Raw genomic sequence first — 22,899 nt, 5'->3', positions numbered from 1 at the left:
GACGGAAGCCTGACAGAGAAGCTCGGTTGCAGTACACGCCTCATACATGAAGCGTGCCGGCTATTCACATATTGGGATAGTCATCGTAGATGAGTTCTCCACGAATTGTATCATTTGTTTTGTTTTGCATGAGTTCAAGAATATGTGCCTTAGTTTACTGCTCTAGCGTGCACATTTCGCTACTGAATTTTATTTGTCGTCATTTGATTGTCACCCACGCTTGCATGCCTTTGCACGAAGCTAACGATTGTCATGTGCTTGTGGCTCCGCCACAGCTTCAATATGCTGTATTTTCGATTGACCTACAGCTAGACCGAACTAGTGGCCAAGACTAGAAACAATTAGCTATTTGATGGATTACTTGCACCAAAAAGTTAAACTGAACGTAATGATACGTAATGATACATTCACGCAACCAAACATCCCTGATTGGGCTGAAAAAGTCTGGAATGTGGTGGTGGACCTACAAGATGCATTTACGGTGTCCCGACCGGAACCGTATTCTGGCTTCAGGGGCTAGGCAGCGTACGCGGTGGCGAGATATGGTTGCCGTATTGTATTCGGATCCAATTTGTAACTACGCAAATTGTCTTCGTAAATGTCCTCGCCATCCAAGGCTACCAGCGATTCTAGCCGCTGTTCTCAGCGGCAAGAATTCCCACCTCTGCACATCGTATTTGGCGGTGTTTCTGTGTGCTGTCGAATTTGTGCGCTTACTAGTGAAAACGTTGTGGCGGTTATTGCACTGCCACCTTAATTTTTTAGGAATGTTCCCTTGGGTTAACGAGTTTTACTTTGTGTTTGCACTGGTTTGTGAATCGTCTTTTCCCTGGCCTCTTGTGTTAATAAAGTATTAATGAAATGAGTAATGACGCCAAATGCAAGAAATACTTACACTATGCACGGCAGAAACAGTTAAAGAATGTGCATAAAGCTCTTGGCGGTGATGGGCTTCATTGACCGAGTCCAAACTACATGCTGCCATAATACAGCGCCCTACCAAACTCAGTCCACAACAAAGAGATGAAATTTTGTGCCGCCTCGTAGCTCAATTTTGCTCACGGGCACCACAATCTGTGAATGATGGGCAGGTAACGCTTATGCCTCAGGAGCTCCAAAAAGAACGCAAACCAGAACGCACTATCTGAAGTAATTTCACTCGCTGTTATAGAAGAATACTCTTCCTTTTTTGTTGTTTTCCCAATGTATGGGCCCTATAACGTAAAGCTATACCAATATGTTTCTATTAAAATCTCCTGACGTCAGATTTGCGTAACCACCGACGCAAGCACCGGGCGGTCAACCGCAGGGTTGTCTGAACAGACTAATCAAACGCTCTCCTCGCTCATAGGAGGTCATTTTTGTTTGCTTGAAAAACAAATAACGTTGCCTAAACTGAGCAGCTTGTCGTATCTAATTTGCTAACAAGAGGCGAGGAGAACACTCAAGTGGAGAGGGATTCACTGGGGCAGAGCCAGTGCACTGAAAATCGATAACCGGATGAAGAGGGTGGTGCCAGCGTGTGCGATTGGTCGGCTTTCCCTTACTTAGCTTGTGGTGGCTGGTCGAAAATCACGGCGGCATGCAACGGAAGCTTAAGAATGACGCTAAAACTGACCCTCATCAACGAAGAGTTGGCAGAATGAGGTGGTAAACGTGCCGAAAGGGCTCGAAAACGTTACACGGCCACGCAAGAAGCTTTATTATACGCAAATACACCCATGCTCTCCGGCAGATGCAAGTAACCAGCGTCTCAGCGATCGGCGGCCGCCATCCTTTATTCCTTTCGGAACGGGGCAGCCTGCGGCTATTCCGAAGAAAATTCAGTTTTGTTCGGCATATTAATGCATCTTTATCGCGTACACGTCAGTTTGACGCGGTGAGTTTGTGCGGTTTTGTGACGATGCGTGACAGGCAGGTGAAGTGGGTGCAGCCCGAAAACTTTTTACCAATAGCCGAGGGCTAATGGCGAAAAGAGGTCGAATCAGAAATAACTATTTTTCTTTTTTCTGTCAAATCATGCATAATCAGTGTGTACAGATCATATCAGATGGGGAGGTATCGCGGTTTTCGTGACGTCGCTTGACAGACAGGTGAAGTGGGCGTGGTCGAAAATAAGTTTTTGACCAATCGTGGAGGGCTGATAGCAGAATTGGAATAGAAAAGTTTGGAACAGTTTTACGTTATAGCGCCCTATGTCTCTGGACAGTAAGCATATGTGACCTCATAAACAATGCCTTCATTTTTTCTCTCTTGTGAGATAGCCCATCGGTGGCGGGGTAGCTTATTGAAATTAATTGTTAGTTTTCGGGTAGATTTCAGGACTTGTTTGTTCATTATGCGGCTGATGATCTCGCGTGCACATTCTATCATAAATAAAGGAATGTAGATTCTGAGAACTGCAGCCTGCTATTCATTGAACTTTTCAGCCGGTGGTTTGCAATATGAAGCGATTCTGATCAAAATTTCTTAACGAGCTCCCCGATCGCTTTTGTTTTTCTCTATACCGACGAGGAAACGAATGAATGAGAGCTATGCTACAAAAACGAATGAACTAGAGTGAAAATTTAACGTCCTGAACGTTGATGGAAGTTTTAGGCACGTGAGTGAAGCTATGTGTTGAAAAAGAACTGTCATCTTCTTCGAGAGCAAAGTTTAGTATTAAATAAGGAAATAAGTGATAGTGCAGCAGCGCGCTGGCAGAGAAGGACCAAATAAATCAGACCATGTCCCGATGTTATTTTCAGTATCAGTTGTTAAGGACCATACACAAAGGCCGATTGGCGCACAAGGAAGCATTAGCGTATTTGCTCCCTTCAAGCACAGTAAACAAAAAACATGCGTCGCCAGTCATTCATCAAAATATCTAAAACTTTATTTGTGCTTGCGGAAAAGTAGAATGGTTTCAATAGAAGGAATAATTTTGAAAATTAGGATGCGTAACCATGTCTAATTATTGGAAGAATACGGCCAGAAATTTGAATGGCACTTAGTGCACGAACGTGCGACGACAAATAAAGGGTGTTTCAGCGAACACTTTCAAAATTAAAAGAGAATGCTTGCAGGAGATAACACAATTTTAGTCCTTGAGCTGGTCCAGTAAAAAGGCGGATATTACACGCGTAAAAAATTGAAGCGCATAATTGACTAGCTAACAAAAATTCACTAATTAAGTTTTTAACTGATTACCTTATGGCACATATGACATTTACAAATTTGAATGGGTGAGACTGCAAGGCATATCCACTTGAAAAGAATTGTTTGTATGGCATCATTCACGAGATATACACCGTCAAACTTGCGGTAAAAATGTACTGTCGTTCCACTTACTTTTTTTAAGAAAACAGGTTATGCACTGAAGCACAAAAGTAACTGGAAATCCAATGAACTCCACAAAGACAGGGAATTAACATCTCGAAACTAGTGCGATCCTCAAAATTTGTTCGAAGTATATCCGCCTTGCAAACTCCCCGTCTCGAACTTGAAAATTTGTATATGTGCCATAAAGCAATTAGTTAGAAGCATAAATAGTGAATGTTTCTTAATTAATCGATTATGCATGTCGATTTTTTTTCAAAGTAATGTCCCCCTCTTCAAGTAGGTTATCTCAAGGATTAGAGTTGTGCAATATGCCACAGGCAATTTAAAAATAAAATGGAAAATGTTCACTGAAACAACGCTTTATATGTATCAAACGCGCCTACACTGTATGGTAACACGAAGGAGGGTCCCCTATTATACAATGATGATGCCGTGTGGTTGGTTATCTTGATGCTCTTTCGAAACCGTCTTTGATGCCGCATCTGCAGAAACGTACTCGTACAGAGGCTTACACGCGAAGCTCCAACACAAAGGGCGGAAAACCCCATCTTCCACGCACAACTGCATTCATCGCTGACTGAAGTTTACATTCCTTCATTTTTCTTTATTTGCAGGCCTGGCAGACGAAATACTCTTTTTGAAGATGCCAGTTAACGGAGGCCTCAACGTATGCGATCGCTGACCTGAACAGCGGTTCCGGAATAACGTAAGTTGTGCCTCAGCCCAGACACGACAGGGGAAGCACTGCTGTGGTCATCCGCGCCTGGGGGCTGTTACGCGTGAAACTTTCCGCCCGTGAATCGAGGGTGCCGGGTGAGGGACCGGAGGCGCCTAGTGATGCGCGTAGCATCGCTAGACGGCCACGGAGGAGAGAAAGACAGTGGAACCGCTGCCTTTAATAACGCGATTGCGTGTCCAAGGGCGCCGCGTTGCGTGAAATTCAAAAAGTAGCGGGAGACAAAAGTGCGTGGCAAAACGGCAGTAGAATTGGAGTCTCCACGTGGCAAAGCATTCGTCGTTGCAAGGCCGGGTCACGCATGGGCATGCGAATAAAGTGGCGTCTGCAAGAGTGACAAGAGCCAAGACTGTAAAGAAGTTAAATTCTGTTGTGTTACGCGCCAAAGCCACGATATAATTATGAAGAGCGCCGTAGTGGGCAGCTCCGTAGAAACTGCGTTTCTTTAACATGCAACCACTGCGCGGTGCGCGGGCGTTTAACGCATTTCATCGCCATCGAAATGCGGCCGCCGCGGCAGGCATTGCATTCCGCGCTCTCCCGCGTAGCAGCGCCACATCAGAGCAGATACGCCGCCACGGCGGGTACTGCAATGACACAGCATTTTGCTTTAGCTCTCAACCCGCATAAAACTACTAACATTTGGCGCGAGAGGGAGCTGGGCAACGTCACACATAACGGCGGTAAACGAAACGAGCTAGACTTGAAAGCTGTGAAGTCTCTGCATATATTATTTAACTTTTATACCAGCTACCCGTTATCATGCAATGGATTCTCAACGAGAAGGTTTGAGGGACGCATTAGCTATCGAATTGCATGAAGGATACCAGATTAACACTGTAAATCTTAAGCCAGCAATATGTAAAGGTTAATAATTCAGCAATCACGCCTTGTTGGAACGTGCCGCATTAACGTGCTCAAAATTTAGTTATAGCAAGCGCACGCACCTGGCAAATACAAACGTCGTCGTTATTCATAAGATAACGAAAATTAGTTAGCTTTACTGCAGGCTATCCACGTTGCTGAACTTCCTGTTGTCAGTTCTCCCATTATTATTTCTTCTGTGCGGGTGCGTACGCACGCCAATGTAGTTTTTTCGCTTTCCCTACGCACAAGGTTGAGTTTGAGGTCGGTAAGGTTCGTAAGGTGAGTTAAGGTTCATGAAACGACATTTTTGTGATAGATTATTCTAAGGCACGTGACGGCAATTACCAAATCGCCGATCGCTATTGATTCCGTTCGACAGGACACGCTGTAAACGGCTAAAATTATGTTTCAAATTTTGGCAGGTGAGACGACACTTCTGTGTACAAGTCGTGGTGGCCTTTCAACGGCACAGTATAGTTACGCGTAGTTACATTACAAACTTTGAGTCCTGCTCTAATCTGATTCGCAATTGGCACTTGAAGTATAATGAGTGACTTCGTTTTCCTTACAGTCACTAGGCCGTGTAACGTAAAACTATTCCAGTATGCTTTTATTCCAATCTCCTGACGTCAAATTTGCGTAACCGCCGACGCAAGCATCGGGCGGTGACCCGCAGGGTTGTCTGAACAGACCTATCAAACAGTCTCCTCGTTCATAGGAGGTCACTTTTGTTTGCTTGAAAAACGAATAACATTGCCTACACTGAGCGGCTTGTCTTATCTAATTGGCTTACAAGAGGCACGCTCAAGTGGAGAGGGATTTGATAGGGCCGAGTCAGTGCGCTGAAAATCGATAACCGGATGAAGAGGGTGGTGCCGGCGTCTGCGATTGGCCCGCTTTCCCTTACTTAGCTTGCGGTGGCTGGTCGATAATCGCGGCGGCATGCACCGGAAGCCTAAGAATGACGCTAAAACGGATCCTCAGCAAAGAAGAGTTGGCAGAACGAAGTCGTAAATGTGCCGAAAGTGCTTGAAAACATTAAACGGCCCCGCAGAAAGGTTTATTATACGCAAATAAACCCATGCTCTCCGGCAGGTGCGAGTAACCAGTACCTGAGTGATCCGCGGCCGCCATCTTTTATTCCTTTCAGAGCAGGGATGCCTGCGGCTGCACAGAAGAAAATTCAGTTTTGTTCGGCATATTAATGCATCTTTAACTTGTACACGTCACCACTTTGACGCCGCGAGTTTTTGCGGTTTTGTGACGTCGCGTCACAGGCAGTGGAAGTCGGTGCAGCCCCAAAACTTTTCACCAATGGCAGAGGGCTAATGGCAAAAAGGCGTCGAATTAGAAAAAAAAAAACTATTTTTCTTTACACTACAAGGGGTGTACTGTAGCGCGACTAAAAGACGGGGAAATAGAAGACACACAAGGACACACACGCAACCCTCGCAACCCTCGCAAGACATGCAACCTTCGTGTAGTTTGCACATCCAACAAATTTCATATTTATTAAAGAACTTCTATCAAGAATTCTTCCTTCACTATCGTCTGGGAATTCACGTGACACTATCAGCTAAAATTCTCACGCGCAGTAGTGAGTAAATTAAAATAATCTGATTCAATGTTCTCTTTATGCGACAGATAAGAAATATTAAAAAGTGATTGATCTATCAGCAAAGCTTTAGCACACTTCTGGGCTCCCAAATTGTCGCTGGTTATTGGAGCGTTGCATGTGCCAATGAAAAGGCCTTTTCACTTAAGAAGTAGCTTGTTATCAAGCTGGATACAACTCAAATTAAGATAAAAGCTAAGAATTGAAGGAAAGTTAATTGAAACACCTGAAAATTCTGGAATGCACTTGATCCAGATTCATTTATAAATATTAGTATCAGGTCATGCGGGAGACAGCTAACACTACAAATTCTTGACGTCAATCAAAAATAGACGAACAGATGTTGGAACATCAATCCAGTACATTTCGAGAACGCCAAATTAGGAAATATTCAAGTTCTACCTGCTCTTAGATTTTTGTGCTAAAATAGTGAGACATACTTCCTCCAAGTAGCGTCGTTTCAAAATATTTCACAAAAAGCATATTTACTTTGTGTATTTCAGGCTAAAAAAAGACGCCAGGCAAGCCTTCTTGGCACCAGATATGGATTTGACAACGCGATTAAAAAGAAAAATCTGACGACTCCTTAACACTTGTTATTAGTTGCGAATGCGAAAGCGTTATTGCACAATCGAACGCGGCTGAGCGGTCCTTACAGTTATTAACTCGTCACGGCCAATCAAGCCCGTTGAGACACTTCGCGCGTTTTGATTTGACCGCCCCGAGGCGCAGTTAGAACGCGATCGAGAGCTTGCGCGGCAAGAAACTTGGGGATTACCCAGAATTCGGGAGAGCTAGAGCGAGGGTGACGTGGCGTAGCAGCGATGCTCTCCCCCCTCACGCAACACGTGGTGCGCTACAGCGGCTGTAGGTGGACCCTTTCCCTTGATCTGCTCCGTCGAGGCGCGCTAGTCGTAGCCAACGGGAATGTAGCTGCCGTTGCGCTGCTATTGATGAAAGGCGGCGGGTTTTTCGCTCAACGGGCCATTTGAAGCGTTGGCATGAAAATTGAATTTCCGCCTGAGCACTTTTCATTTCGCACCTTATATATCGAATCGGATCGGAAAACGTTTATTGGGCTCTAGAAAAGAGATCTTCGCGGCTTCAGACGGCCTCTTCCATCTTCTTATGGATTCTTCTGTCTGCAATCACAGGGTTGGTGCCCTAGTCCAAGGCTCCACTGAGTATGGCCAACCAGCGAGCTCGCTCTACTAGGCGCTTTTGGCAGTTCAAGCTTACGCTGGAAAGCCTACTCTCCCACTGTGCAGCACTCGGGTTTTTAATTTTATAGATAGTTGGGGACTCAATATTTTGACAGGCCCATGATATGTGGTATAGATCTGGTTTCTCTCCGCACCATGGGCACTTAGCCTCATACTGTGTAGGGAAAATTTTATTGAGAAGGTTTAGATTCGGGAAAGTACCCGTCTGCAGTTGTCGCCATGCAACAGCATCCTCTCTGCTTAGATCCTTATCTGGGAGTGGATACTTCAGTCTGACCCCTTTATAACAATTTAGGATAACTGAGTAGCCCATGGGGACTGGATCGGTTACCTCAAGGCTGGATGTGTCGGACGCCCGGTTGGTATGCCCTCGAGCTATCCTATCCGCATCTTGGTTCGCTGTTATGCCAGTGTGCCCTGGTACCCAGATTATGGTATGCTGAACTTTGTTTCCCGGGTCGCATGAGCAGAGTGTGTGGCGTACTCTGCGCCCAATTCTGCCGTTTGTATAATTACGGCATGCTGCTTGAGAATCTGTTATTATTGTCAGGGACCTGCCTTATATATATACCATGCCGCAAGACTTCCTGCGCACGATTGAGTGTAGGCCCGCATTACATGCCTGTTTTGGTGCAGGCGTAGTTCCTGCGCGTTCTGGACTTCCACTTTGAATGGAACAATGTAAAAGACGTGAAAAGCGAGTGGGAACAGACGCAAAGGGAGTTCTCTGTGTGTGTGTATGTCCCGTTTGTCTCGCTTGTCCCGTTCTTCACGCTGTTCCCTTCATAGGTGTTCCCTTCCCAACTAGCTCGGATTCAGACCTTACTGCACTGCAGGCGAACAAGAGGCCATTGCCTCAATGTCACGTGATGCGAAAAATTGCAATTCTTGCAATCCCGCTGCACAGGGGAATTTCGTGTTAGACCCTTCAGGTGTTGGGCCCAAAATCGTAAAGGCCCAGTAGCACATAAAAAACCAAGGCACTGGTGAAAATATTCCTGCCTAATACTTTGCACTTTCATCTTGAGACACTTGTGCTGGGCCTTTACTACCAGTTTAGATAGTATAGGCGAAGTGTTTTAGTTAAAAAGCGAGTGCTGGTGTGGGTGTTGGCGGCCGGTGTCCGCGCACCATCACGTAGCGGGTTTACTTGTTACATTGTTTCGGACAATGTCTTACATCAGCCATATTCTTCAAGTGACTGAATGAAGGCTTTCCAACTATGCTTGACAATCAATAGTTGATTTTCAGACATCGAGTGCTTTTCTAGAGCATTCACGCATCGAGTGCACATTTGCAAGTTTGACAAAACTCTGTGGAGAATTGAAAATGCCAATTACGTTGTGGTGTAGTACGCTTTTACGCCTTTAAAGATGCAATAATTGAGTGAGAACTACAATATGAATGGACAAAATTATTTGACATTTGAAGGAAATATACTTCTTCCTTCATTGCCTGGATTGAGCTTCATTCCTTGTGCTTACTGCCACTTTCTTGTTACATCTGGTAGACATTGTTATTTTTATGAGAGCTTGCGTATCTGTGTTCACGTGGATTTGCGTGATTAACGCTGGGAACAAGTTGGCAAGTGCATGGCTGCACCATAGGCTAGTGTGCTTATCTGATTTTGTGCTCTTTATCGATATCGTCTAACTCATCTGCCCCACATGGTTTCCCAACAGGTGAGAAGTTTAGCACGTTACCAGAGCGGAGGTGTTGCAAGGAGAAAGCCATGCGCCTGGCCCTCATTCTTCTGACGCTCCTCCTAGCGACGGACGCTGTGTTGCTTCCCATCACCATCAAGATTATCGTTCCCAAATTCATAAAGCCCTTTCGTCTGGGAATACCATTAACGGCACTCTTCACCTTCAAGGCGGTCAAGTATGCCAAGGCAAGATGAATTGAGATTCATTTGCTCTGCTCTTCCCTGTTTTCTGTTAGATGTATTTACTCTTATACAGTTTTATACCCACATCGAGTTATCCGTTTATATAGGCCGGGGTCCTTTTTGTCACTTCTTCAGTCTATTCACAACAGTTTATGCGAACACGAAGTCTGATCAGAAGAAGTATATAGAAGAGCCTTTTTCTTAGTAAGGCCTGAGGAGAACGTCTTCCTGGAAATATTTCTGTGCATAGCTTTTTTTAATTTCTGACAAAAATCCTGACCGCGACAGGAGTCTCACTGGGAGAATATTTATATATATATAGTTATTCATTTATTTATTCATACCTCAAATGCCCTACTTGGGGTTTTACTTGACGGGGGGCATATCTAGGTCATATGTTCAATGAATGCCTCGAACGATGAACGACTGGAGTGGTGCACCGCTTCCGCAGGTCAACGATTCCCTTCTTTCGCTGTTTGAACGAAGGAAGAGAACACATGAGCGGCGGTGCGAGCTAGAGGGGGATAAACAGGCTTTGAATGGCTGTGACGGGATGAAGTACGATGTGCAGGCGTGATGGTCTGGTGAAGCAGCGAGTGATTAAACTTGCAAAAGAGACATAGTGTTGCTGATTTGCGCTGGTGCTCGAGGGTTGGAAGTTTCAGCGATGTCTTAAGTTTAGTGACGCTAGTGTGGTCAGTATAATCGGAGTGAATAAACCTTGGTGCGCGATTCTGCATGAATTCCAGAGCTGTTGCGAGGTCAGATTGATGTGAGTCCCATACTGCGCATGCCTATTCCAGTTTGGGACGAACAAGTGTAAAATATGCTAGTAGTTTTTCTTAAGGGCGAACAAGAATTAGATTATGGTGCAGGCAGCGTAGAACACGATTTGCATCACCGCTAATGCTGCAGATGTGTGAGGACCAACCGAGGTTACTGGACAAGTTAATACCTAAATACTTATAAGAAGTCAGAGCACATATTTCATAACCGGCGATAACGTAATTAGTTGAAATAAATCCTTGGACGTGCTGGAAAGTTAGCAGCGTCATTTTTTTGACGTTGAGAGACATTAGCCTGTTATTTTACGTTAAGGTCGGACTGGACAGCAAGATAATCAGCGTCGTTAGTAATAAGACGATAGATTGCGCAATCATCAGCAAACAAACGAATTTTTGAAGAACAACCTGTCAGAAAGTCGTTAATATATATTAAGAAGAGTAGTGTTCCCAGGACAGTGCCTCGCGGCCCGCTGGAGATAACGGGTGATAAATTAAACGAGCATTGATTAGCGTAAATGAACTGTCGATGGTTAGTCAGAAAGTTGAGTATCCATTCGAGAACACAAGGGTAAAGATTAAGACGCGATATCTTTAGAAAGAACCGTTCATGAGGAACATTCTCGAAAGCCTTGTGGAAATCTAGGAGGAGGGCACCTATAGAAACGTTTTGATCAAGATGTGAGCTGATGTCATCAACGAAGAGAGCTTCCTGAGTCTCGCAGGACATGCCTTCCTGAAAACCATGTTGATTAGGATTCAAAAAGTTAGCGGATGTTAGACACATTACAATGCGCGAATAAATTATATGCTCCATTTGTTTGGAAGAAACACTAGTAAGGATAAATGTGGCACGATGACGAGGATCCTTCTTTTGGTACTGGAGTTATCTTACCTATTTTCCAGTATTGTGGCACTACTCCAGATGATAATGATTGCTGTAAGACATGACAGTAAAATATACTACAGATGTGCGCAGTGTTCTTAAAGGGACACTAAAGTGAAAAATGATTTCTTCTGCATCAGTAAATTACCGTTCTACAACGCCAAAAACACCACTCTTACAACGATAAGACGTTTCGTAAGCCAGAAAAAGCGCAAGAACGAAATACGGGTGGCGACGCCTACTTAAGTTACCGCACCTGGGGGCTGTGACGTCTTGGAATTTGATGGCATCTTCTAGGGCCTACTAATTATATATAGCCGTACAGATTGATTACATTGTGTTCTAAAGGAACCAAATATTAAACATGGCAAGTTTCGTGAACCTTTATTCAGCCAGCGCGGCCCAAATGCGAAAACATACTTCCGAATCCCTGACGTCACACTGACGTACCGGCGCTGGGGTTTCGGCACGAAATTCAAATACTGATGCTTGGACCTTCATTTTCTCATCTAAAAATCAAACTATTTTTTTTAAATGACAGCCTGTAGGGTTCTCAAACAATGCTTCATTAGTCTAAATTGATTTATTCTTTCGCTTTAGTGTCCCTTTAATCATCTTCAAATTGATTCCATCAGTGCCGGACGAGGATGTTAATTTGAGGGATTATGGTTGTTTGGTGATACCGTGTTGTTCAAGTGTTATGCCTGGCATGGTTGAATGGTCGAGGTAAGGACACTCTGGGAGGTCACTGTTAGGCACAGAAGTGAACACGGAAGACAAGACAGAGTTTAGCACTTAGATGTCTTATGGTCAGGAGCATGGGTATTCTCGTAGACATATAATAATTATGTTTTATAGTTATTTTGGTTAATGTATTTCCCGAATTGGGGATTGCTTTGCGGCGTGCTATGGTGCGTTGTCGAGTAAACGGTTCGTTTACCTGTTGCAGCTAAAGAATCAAGCGCCTTTGCAGTGGCGTGATATTTTTCCCAGCGGGAGTGGTATCGGAATGTTTGGCTTTACGAAATAATCTTTTCTTTTTATTGGTTAGTCGTTTTAATATTTTGTTGAACCATGGGCACGAAGGTTGCTCGGTTAAGGTGAAAGTTGGTATGTAACACTAAAGAAAGTTTACACCCTTTGGGGTGTATATTTGCCACACAACAATAATCGTCATCTGTCTTGCCCACATTCATTTTCCTGAAAACACTGCGCTCGTTACTTTCCTGTCGAAAATGCTCTGTAATGCTGATAACGCGCATGCCGTTCGTGACTTGGAAGTACCGGGCTGGCAGCGTTAAAGAAAGGAAATGCGGGCAGGACAGATGACGATTATCGTTGTGTGGCAAATGTGCATCCCAAAAGGTGCAAATGTTTTTAGAGTGAAGTCTCAGCGTGGTTCGATTATTTCATTCTTAAAGATCGTCCAGTTGGTGACTACTGCGCGCTTCGGGAAATCTATAGTGTACCAGCTGCACAACTCAGTTAGTGCATTGCTAATACTGATGTAATAACCTTTAGCGTAAAATATTACTTTATTTTTTTATTTTCTTGCTCTGAGGAAGTCACCTGGATAATTCTGTATGCAGTACTGACTGATCACTTAGTTCTTGTAGGTATGTTACTGAAGTAACACTGTCGGGATAGGATGGTAAAAAAAGGTCGGGCACGTCAGAACACCTCGTTTTTTCGCGTTGGAGTAGATACTAGCTGCGTGAAACCAACAGTGAGCCATCAGTTAGGGAAAATTACTTTCGAGGTTATTCTTAGACAGCATTATGGCTGGTTCGGAGCATGTTATAGCCGGATGTTTAAAGTCACCTAACAGGAGTAGTTACGCATGACTGAATGATATCGTAACAGATTGCAGCACCTCGTGGAAGGGAATAGTGATGGAAGCATCTGCGTCGCGGGGTCCATAGCATACACCGATAATAATTTGTTGGTATGAAGAACAGCACAAAACGAATACCATTTCAAGAGGTAAACTGATATCGAGAATGGAGCAACAAAAGGCTGTGACGGGCAGTCATCATGATACCTCCTCCGCGTATGCCTACATGATAATGCCTAAAGATGTCGAAATCAGGGAGAAATTAATTAAACTCTCAGTTATCAACGGTTGAATTCAGCCACGTTTCTGTTAATACGAGAAGCTTAAGATCAGAACAATCAATGAGGCTTCAGGGTGCTTCGCGTTTGGGCAGCAAGCTTCTTATGTTAGTATAAACAACTGATACAGAGATGCTGGTTGGCTTTGCGGTATTGTGTCATGGTACCTATGGATTTGATATCACTCTACTTATAGCGTTATCGTCCTTGTAAGTTCTGTTCTCCAAGAATAATTTATCGTACGGAAGTTTAAAACGTTTCTGTTGGGACTTTTCGGACTCGATTAGTTGCTTATGTGCGTACCGAGTGTTATATGAGTAGCCTTCTGATATGCTTTAACTGGACCCTATTATTTGCTTAGCATTTGGAACAATGCGTGGTGTTACTTTGAAATGTGCTAATTTGGCAATTATAGGGTTGTTCGTATTAGTGCGGTATTTGCGAATTCTATTAGCGCGCTCGGTATCTAAGGGGTCTAATTTGATGTTAAGCTTAGAAGTTGAAAGTTCCGCAATCTTCTTTTACTGATCTTGCCATGTTTCCCACTCAATGTCAGCTACGCCAAAGAACACAAGGTTAGAATAACAAGCCCTATCTTCTGAATCACTTAGCTATGATGATATGCGGGAAATGGCTTTTGTATTTATATGGATAACTGTCTTGACGCAACTAATTTCTTTCTTCAGTGTAGTTATGGAGGAAACATCGTCTTCAATTTTTGTCAGATGCCTCTTATTGTCGCCAAAACAATTTTATCGCTCTGCAATATTTTGGTTCGAATTGATTTCATTTCGCTTAGGAGAGACGCCTGACCTGATCTTATTTACTCCAGTGCTGCAATTATGTCGGAGTATGCCTGCGTAGAACTTGAACGGGTACTGGGGCCAGGATTCGATTCTACGTCGCTAGACATTGCGAGAAGTTGTGGGATGATGGACGTGCAGTCGCGAACTATAGTAATGTAGCAGCGCGGGCTTGGCAACACTAGCAAAGTGGCATAGCGGGAAAAACGCTCATAAATAGTGTAATGGCTTTTTACCTGTCAGACGGAAAGGCGTCGCGCGTCAGTGAACCGCATTTTCGGAGTGCTGCCAAGCCAACTGATGAGAGCGAGGGGGTGACGTATGTTATGCGTGAAGGTTGATGTCTGAGCCGATGCTTCGGCTGACGCAGAGTAGCATGAAGACGATAAATGCATTTGATTTCCGTTCAAGGGCGGGGCGGCGCCATATTCAACGGCGGTTGTTTCGTTTTCGGGGCACTGGAGGGTAGACGAGGTTGGCCCGTCTGTAGTGCTAGCGCGCCGGGGTAGGGCGGGCCCACAACTCGAGCGACGGCATAGATCAGGCTGCAGACGTAAGGCTGTACATAGTGTTGGTCACGATTGGTACTTCCTGACAGACGATTTAGGAGGCTCCCCCAGGCAGGTGCATCCAGCAAGCCCGCAAGCCAACACACCATAAGGTGGGCCTGCCCGAAGACATTGTGGTTACTGCAAGAGAACAGCAGCTGCCAACGGGAAAGCAAAAAAACTGTGAGCGCCTCAGTGGCGGAGGGCTGCCACGGACTCTCAGCACAAGTAGCGTTTCCCTAGCAAGAGCGCTCAAGAGAACGACTCAATAGAAAGCGCTGGAGGGGACCACCCACTATACCGTTCCAATCCTCCTCTGCAATTACCCCCGGGAATGAAAAGGGAGCCACCCGGTGACCTAGGAGCTCGTCACTGTGAGTGGGTCATAGTAAGTCTTGAGGCGTTCGACGTTGACAATGTCTCGTTCACGACAGCGCATGTCGGAAGACTGTAGAAGGGGTTCGATCATAAAGTTGACGGGGGATGCGCGTTCGGTGACATGGTAGGGCCCTCCATACTTCTGTCGTTGTTTTGACAAGAGACCAGGTGCAGCGGAGGGAACCGAGAGCCATATAAGGAAGGAAGATGGGCGCAGAATTGGTGTCACAACGAGTGCTCTTCTGGCACTCTTGGTCATTGGAGGTCATTGGATCGCGGCACTCTTCAAGAAGTCTTGCCGGGGCAGAAATGGGAGCACATTCAGATGTATCGGGCCGGTATGGTAGAATTGTGTCGATGGTGTGCGACGGGTGCCCACCGTACAGTAAGAAAAAGGGTGAAAAGTCGCTGGTACTCTGAGTAGTGGCCACGCGTAGGTCACGAAGGCCAGAAAGACGTCGCAATTTGTGTGGTCGGAGGTGACGTACATGGCAAGTATGTCCGCCAGCATACGGCTCAAGCGTTTCGTAAGGCCATTGGTTTGAGGATGGTACACCGTAGTTGTACGATGAACGACGTGGTAGTCTTCAAGAATGGCTTCAACTACTTCAGAGAGGAAGACACGTCCGCGATCACTGAGCAGTTCCTAAGGTAGCCCATGACGCAGGATGAATCGAAGAAGCTGGAAGGAGGCAACATCGCTCGCTGTAGCTGCCTGGAGGGCGGTAGTTTCGGCGCATCGCGCGAGGTGGTCGACTGCCACAACGGCCCAGCGGTTTCCAGCTGATGTCAGGGAAGGGGCCCCCTCAGATTGATGCCGGTAGCACAAGGCAAAGGTTGAAAAGGGCTGGTAAGAAGCGGGGTGAAGATTTCTAAACGTAGCTGTACATCTGTTGCCAGTAGTACTGACGTAGAAGGAGCTGGTACGTTTTGAAAACTCCTGAATGTTCACACTGTGGATCGGCGAGGAAAGCTACGCATATCTGGGAACGCAGACTGCGAGGTACTGCTAATGAGCACTGGCACCCACAGGGGTTATAATTGCGTCGATGAAGCTTGACCACGCAACATGCGAGTGGTTAGTTGTGCTGATGAACAAGCAACCAAGTGTATAAGAGCGGCAATGCAAGGGTTCTTGCGCTGCTCAGAAGCGATGGTGGCAAGGTCGAGCGAAGAAACGGTAAACTGAGACAGTGAGCAGCAGGCATTCTTTCAGGTAAGGAAGAGCGCGACAGGGCATCAGCGTTAGAATGCTGGCATTCGCTTCGGTACAGCCCGCGGATATTGTAGTCCTGCAGGCAAAGTGTCCATCGGGCAAGACGCCCTGAGGGATCTTTCAAGGACGACAGCCAGCATAGTGCATAGTGGTCCGTGACTACATCAAATAAAGTCGGGACTTAGAGCCTAGATGATCACAGTGTAATCGGTTTCAGCTTTCGTAACTTACGACTTGCATAAGCCACGACAAAATCAGGAAACCCTTGGTTGCGCTGGGCAAGCACAGCGCCGAAGACAGCACCGCTGGCATCTGTATGCACCTCGGTAGGGACTGCCGGATCGTAATGGCGCAATTATAGGCGGCTACGTAAGCAAATGACCGAGCTTTGTCAATGTCTCATCGCACTCGGACGACCACGCGCCTCCACGACTTGTAAACGCGTTTATTAGTCACCGGCGTTTGAGACCGACCGTAGGAGAAAACTATCCACTAGAAAGCACTGCAGAGGACCAGCCACAATACCGTTCCAATTCTTCTCTAAAATATTTATTTATTTATTTATTTAGGAATTTATTTATTTATTTTGGTGCATTTAGTTTTTTCTATTGCTCTTTTTCCGGTATTTGTTCGTTGGGGGTTCGTTGTGCGGCTCAGCTTTAATGCCAGTGGAAGCTAAGCGCTTACTTTCCTAATGCTTACAACGAGTCCACATAGGGTGAGCGTGTTTAATGCTTTAATAACGTTCAACAAGACCTCAAGGACATCTTGTAGTGTGTAAGCTCTAAATTCTTGTAAATAACGCGGTTTCACTCGCTCGTATCAGTAAATGTAAAGCAATAGTGGCGGTATTACATTTGCTAGCAGGCATACATTATAATAACTTTGCACACTAAAAAAAGAAAGCGTGGTTGTTTTGTTATTTGTTGTTTTTCGAAGTACATATTGATAAGCTGCTAAAGTGGAATTCTGGAATATGAACAGTTGGTGGCCATCAATCCGCACCGCCGTAACCGGTGCTGAAAAAGTGTTTTCTGGGACCATAATCACGGATGAATATGAGTTTTAGTATGAGATCACATGCGCAAGTCTAAACATCACCATAATGACCATAATACCTTTCTGGCCAACTTTATGTACCAAAAGGCTTGCAAACTGTGATGTTGTTGTTGCAAACTGGGATTAAAGCGGTAAAACTTAATGCATCAAGAATTCATTTTTATTTTTTTGCTGGAAGGATACCAGCAGGGTGTAGTTGCAAAGAGCCTTCAACTTATGGCCGCCCTCCTCAAACGATGGATAAGAGCATTAGAATCATTTCCTGTCGGGCCTGCCTTTATTTTTTTCATATCGTGAAGATGGTTAAAATATATCGTCAGACCTCATGAATCGTGTCATTTGAAGCGCGGTTTAGTGCGTATGCATTGTGAATGCAATAATTTGTACGCATTGTGAACGTATGAAGAAGCACCGATGACAATACGGAATGAGTAGTTTATCGGACTGTTGTATATAGCAGTCCGATAAAGAGAGAGATGGTTAGAGGTCTGTTATATCTCTTTTTTTTTTTGTCCCGTCGCTGACTGCATTGAGATGAGTGAGTTTATTTCTTTGATTCAGAAATGGGCTATAGTGGACTTGTACCTCTGCTGCGATATAGAAGGTATGGTGGTCAAGTGATCAGACTGGATGAAGTATGCGGAATTTTCGCGAGCTTATGAAATCGTAAATAAATGCTAAAACCATATAAGATAAATAAGCTGCTGATATGTGGAGATCATCCATGTATTTAAAGTTCTCTAAAACCAGTCATACTTATCTTACCCTATTTGGATGACTACAGGTTTGGAAGCGCCGGCGACTACCACTGGATATATGACGTCGCAGGCACATTGATTTTCTGTTGGAAATGTCGTTATTGGCAATTGCACTTAACGTTCCTTTGTGACCATAGCCGTGGTGCGGTGGCGCTGTGTTAATTTTTTTTCTTGGCGGGGGGGGGGGGGGGGGTGAGAAGATTGCTTTTGGCAACTAAATATCAATCGAATGGCACACACCCTAATTTATCTTTTCACTTCTAGATCGCTAAGTACTTTGTGGCCTACACGAAATACTAGCTAACACTTGAATTTCACTGCCCTCGGAATGCGCTCGGCAACATGCTGTCCACGACAATAACGACTGGATAATGTAAACGTTTGTTTAGGTATCACATCATTGCAGGGCACGGGTGCTCACACTGCATAATATTTTCCATGTTGTGACCAGCGGCAGCCACTACACAAGATTTATTTATGCTTTCTTCGTGCCCTATGTACGACAAGATGGGGACATAAAACGATGACAAACCAGCGGTGCTCACCGTGCGTTTGTTCGTCTTTTACTCTCGCCGTCCTTTCGTACGTAGCGTAAGAAGAAATTATGAACAGCCATAAACACGGCTCTTTCATGACCCTTTTAAGCTTTATTTGCAAGATCAACGCATACAAGCAATCCAGCTTCTTCCCACCTTCTTGCGCACCCAAGAAAATCCCACATTGGCAGAGCCAGGATATCTTGCGTCCATTACAGGATGAATACCGCTCACAGAGGGTTCAGACTGCCTATTCATGTGCCTACAAATTGCGTAACTGCCTCAGACTAATATGGTCTCTGCCCTCGTTGTTTGTGTGTCCGATCCCTTGGCACCCATTCGCTTGCTTTAATGTCGCCGGTTCTTTGCTCTCTGCTTCACATTATCTGAACAACTTCATTTTGTTCTTATAACCACTACAAGAATTCGAGTACACCCCTTTTCTCTCCTGCAGATACTGCCGTCTATCGGTCTCTTAACGTACCACTTTTGACTCTTGTTCCGTGTTGTTCTGCCCGGTGCATAGCTTCTCACGAAGATTTTTGCTTATTCTTCAAGTTTCCTCTTACATGTTAGTACTAGTAGGACGCATTTATTGCACGCAATTCTACTCAAAGATAGTGGAAATTTGCCCAAAATTATTTGAGAAAGGTCTGCGATGCGCACTCCAACACATTTTCGTTCACATAGAAATTTTGTTTGTGTCACTCGTGTTGCCCTGTTTCTTCTAGTTATAGACACTTGTGTTCTTGCACAAAGTAAATACCTATCATAAAAGCTTATTCGCTAACCTGGCATTGAACGATACTTAAGGTTACCACATCAGTGACCTCAAACGTGCCCTTACGCATGTCTAGTTAACTTCAATCATTATTTGCAAGTAATCTGTCCCCTTTATTAACACGACAACGTGACGTGCGAACCACAGGCTAAAATAAAATCAAGTGGGTTTATTCAAATTAGGTTGCTAAACACACGTGGTAGAGCTGAAAAAAAAGCAGCAGTTTAACAGCTTCGGGAGGCGCATACCTATTGAAATCAGTGGTCGTCATTGGCACTGTAACACGTGTATTGAAGTACAATAATAAACCTTCATAGATAGCCAAGCATGACTGAAATGAGACCACAGGAAAATAACAACGCAAGACATATATATACCTACACACACACACACACACACACACACACACACACACACACACACACACACACACACACACACACACACACACATATATATATATATATATATATATATATATATATATATATATATATATATATGTATATATATATATATATATATATATATATATATATATATATATATATATATATATATATATATATATATATATATATATACACATATATATACACGAACGAACACAAATCAGCATAACATAAAGTTAGCGTATACATTTCAACAAGGGTACTGCTTGTCGATGAAATAAACCTTTACCCGCTACCTGACAGTACTTCATGAGCAAATGAAACCCATAAGCTAGGCAGAGCTGTTACCTTTGAAGGTGACACTTCGGGGAGAACACATCTCTTTCATTGTGTTGCTGCATAGAGCAACATCCTTTTTTAGAATACACTGGACAGAATTTATAGGTTTGTTTCTGCTTCTTTCAAGCTTAGCTTGCGACCCGCTCACAAGATAGCAATATACAATTGTTGTACGGAATATGCAGAATATATCGGTGGGTAATAACGACGCGGTTTCTTTTATATATGCCAGGTATATTTTCTTGTACACTAAAGGAATATACTGTATGTCTGAGAACACGGCTGTTTGCTATAGTAATTAGCTTTTGTGCAGATGAAACAAAAAGGAGATTATACTAATACAATCTTACTTGCTTGATAGATAGTATGGGTATCTTTACTGCTGACACTACCGATTCAAAAAGCTTGAATACAGAAATACCTACAATACTTTATGGGCCCTTGTTAAGGTGAAAGCGGATTCTTGGTTAGCTATGCTTCTGGGGCCAGGGAATCTGGTAAGGAAGGGGGCCGTATGCAGGACTGAAGGCCGGCATTATATACTAAGTACGGTCAAGAACGAGTAGCTTCGCTTACGTAGCATTGTTAGCGAAAATCGAAACTTGCGACGAGAAAGTTGAGCTCACACCCCGTCGCTCGCACCCCTTTTTTCGTAAATAGAGCCAACTGCTGCACCGGAACGTCTTGGCACCGGCTGTCGTCCTATTTAGCATGTTGGTGCCCAAAGCCGCTTTCTATCGGGACCTGTCCGACCTATGGGGTCCGAGAAGAATGGACGCCCTGTTCCCGAGCCAATGGGCGCAACCCTACAGCCAAGAGGCACTCGGATTCGAACTACCAGTGCAGGATAGCATTGTGGCCATGGTCCCATTCATTGGTGAGCGCTCTTAGTAGTAACGGTAGAAATTTAAAGCCGAATACGTGCATGGTTCCGTAACATTTAGCCAAGACAAACTATATCGCGGTGATGACAAGTAATGTCATGAAATATGAAAACGAGTGTAATGACAATGATAAGAGAAGTGCACTGGCCCTAAAGTAATATTTTGGTTCAGCATTATTATAGCCCTATAAGTGTTTCCCTCTACAGCTTTGATCGCTACATCGCTGCCATTTTGCATCGCTGATTGCCGGCGCTTATACCGAGAAAATATAGAAAATCAGGGTCGATATTGTCCGTAAGCATGAAACCTCAGTTCTGAAGACGGGCTGAATAAAATAATAACGCAAACTTGGTGCAAAATAACATAGATATTGGTACGAACTCGTGACTATTTCGCACATAAAAGCGCATTTTTCATCTAATCAATCACTTCACAACTGCGAAACGTGACTCGTGTTGTAGTGCTTGGAACCTCTCAAAAATGTCACGCTTTGTCTAAGGCATTCTTCGTGTCGCTATATGCAGATCAAATACAAAAGAGTCCATATATAACGGACGTTACTTCGAGCGTTTAGGGAGAATTTCTCATATATACCCAAGTCCTTTGTAACAGCAGTGTACAGCTCAGTGAAGATCTGCAATCAGCGGGGCACATTTTAGTGTTCATTATAATAATAACGTCACGAGTTGTTTGGGCCTTTCTAACGTGTGAAATAGGGGTGGAATAATAGATGAATTAACACTGCCACGGTCGTAACGCCTTCCCGTAGTAGTCTTCCTATACAACATTGACCTTTGATCAACTTTGATCTTTGATATTTCATCTACTAGTCGTCTTATTCTATGCGGACGTCTTAAGCAGTACTATAATAGAATGAAATTATTATTAGGATATTTGGGACATATTGAGCAAGCATTGGCATACAGTGTCTTAGCTAAGCTAATGGAAGATAATGGAAAGCCTGCGTTCATTTCCAATGCGCCCATTTTTTATAAAAGTCACAAGAATGGTTGGCGAAGAGCCAAATTTTCGCAGATACTGATCGCTTGCGGCCATCATCTTTCATGCCTCTTGAAAATTTTTCTCTAGCTACGCTGACGAATTTGCCGTACTGATGTGTTCCGTGGCAGCTCTTAAATGCGGGATTATTATTACTATGTTTGCGGCACCAGGCTTCTGACTAAGAAAACACCCCTATGAGAATAAGACGAGGACTATGAACCCGATAGTGTCCGTCTATATCTCTGTGTTCCAGCCTGCATTACATGATGGCAACAGGTTTGTTGAGTCGTTGCATCCTAAATACTTGCTGCAGTTCTAAATGTTTACTATCTGGCCCTCTAAATGGAGTGAGAATTCCTAATACAGATATAATATGGCCCCTAAATAAAATCAACGTCCTCTGTGCTTAGCAAAATAATGTGAGGTTTAATGTCGCGAAGCTTCACAGTGTGTTATAACAATACTGTATGCCTACAGAATAATGTTGGCCTCCTGGGGTTCTTGAACGTGCAATCAAATAATAGTAAACGAGCATTATTTCAATCTGCTCTACTCGAAATGCAGCCGCACGGCAAGGAATCGAACCTGCGTCATTGTGCTCAAGAGCAAAGCACGTGGCCATACAGCCATTGCACCACGGCGGAGTGTTTAAGGGTTCATTAACCAACGTGGTAAACCTTGTAGTATATGTAATAATGCATATTGTAACGTAAGCTGGTTTCTGTTTTCACCTTACAAACTTCAAAATGAGCTGGAGTGCCTGATATACCCTA

The 22,899-nt window shown here is 44.2% G+C and overlaps 1 protein-coding gene and 1 long non-coding RNA gene across 2 annotated transcripts in view; both read left to right on the top strand.

The window, feature by feature from the left end:
- The window catches only part of LOC129382354 (uncharacterized), a 29,094-nt gene extending 19,447 nt beyond the window's left edge, over positions 1 to 9,647 (top strand). The window contains exons 2-3 of the long non-coding RNA XR_008610432.2: positions 3,936 to 4,027; positions 9,445 to 9,647. This is a non-coding gene — a long non-coding RNA (uncharacterized lncRNA). The remainder of the gene's footprint in view (positions 1 to 3,935; positions 4,028 to 9,444) is intronic.
- Positions 9,648 to 15,727: 6,080 nt separating this feature from the next.
- Positions 15,728 to 22,899, top strand: part of LOC126522237 (uncharacterized) — a 30,379-nt gene continuing 23,207 nt past the window's right edge. The window contains exons 1-2 of the mRNA XM_055066288.1: positions 15,728 to 15,810; positions 20,901 to 21,117. Of these exons, the coding sequence (XP_054922263.1) occupies positions 15,728 to 15,810; positions 20,901 to 21,117 (300 nt within the window). The remainder of the gene's footprint in view (positions 15,811 to 20,900; positions 21,118 to 22,899) is intronic.

This window comes from Dermacentor andersoni, chromosome 6 (assembly GCF_023375885.2).
Source record: "Dermacentor andersoni chromosome 6, qqDerAnde1_hic_scaffold, whole genome shotgun sequence".
In the NCBI taxonomy this organism is placed as follows: Eukaryota; Metazoa; Arthropoda; class Arachnida; order Ixodida; family Ixodidae; genus Dermacentor; species Dermacentor andersoni.
The sequence above is the reverse complement of the archived record's forward strand: the minus strand, read 5'-3'. Positions and strand labels throughout refer to the sequence as shown.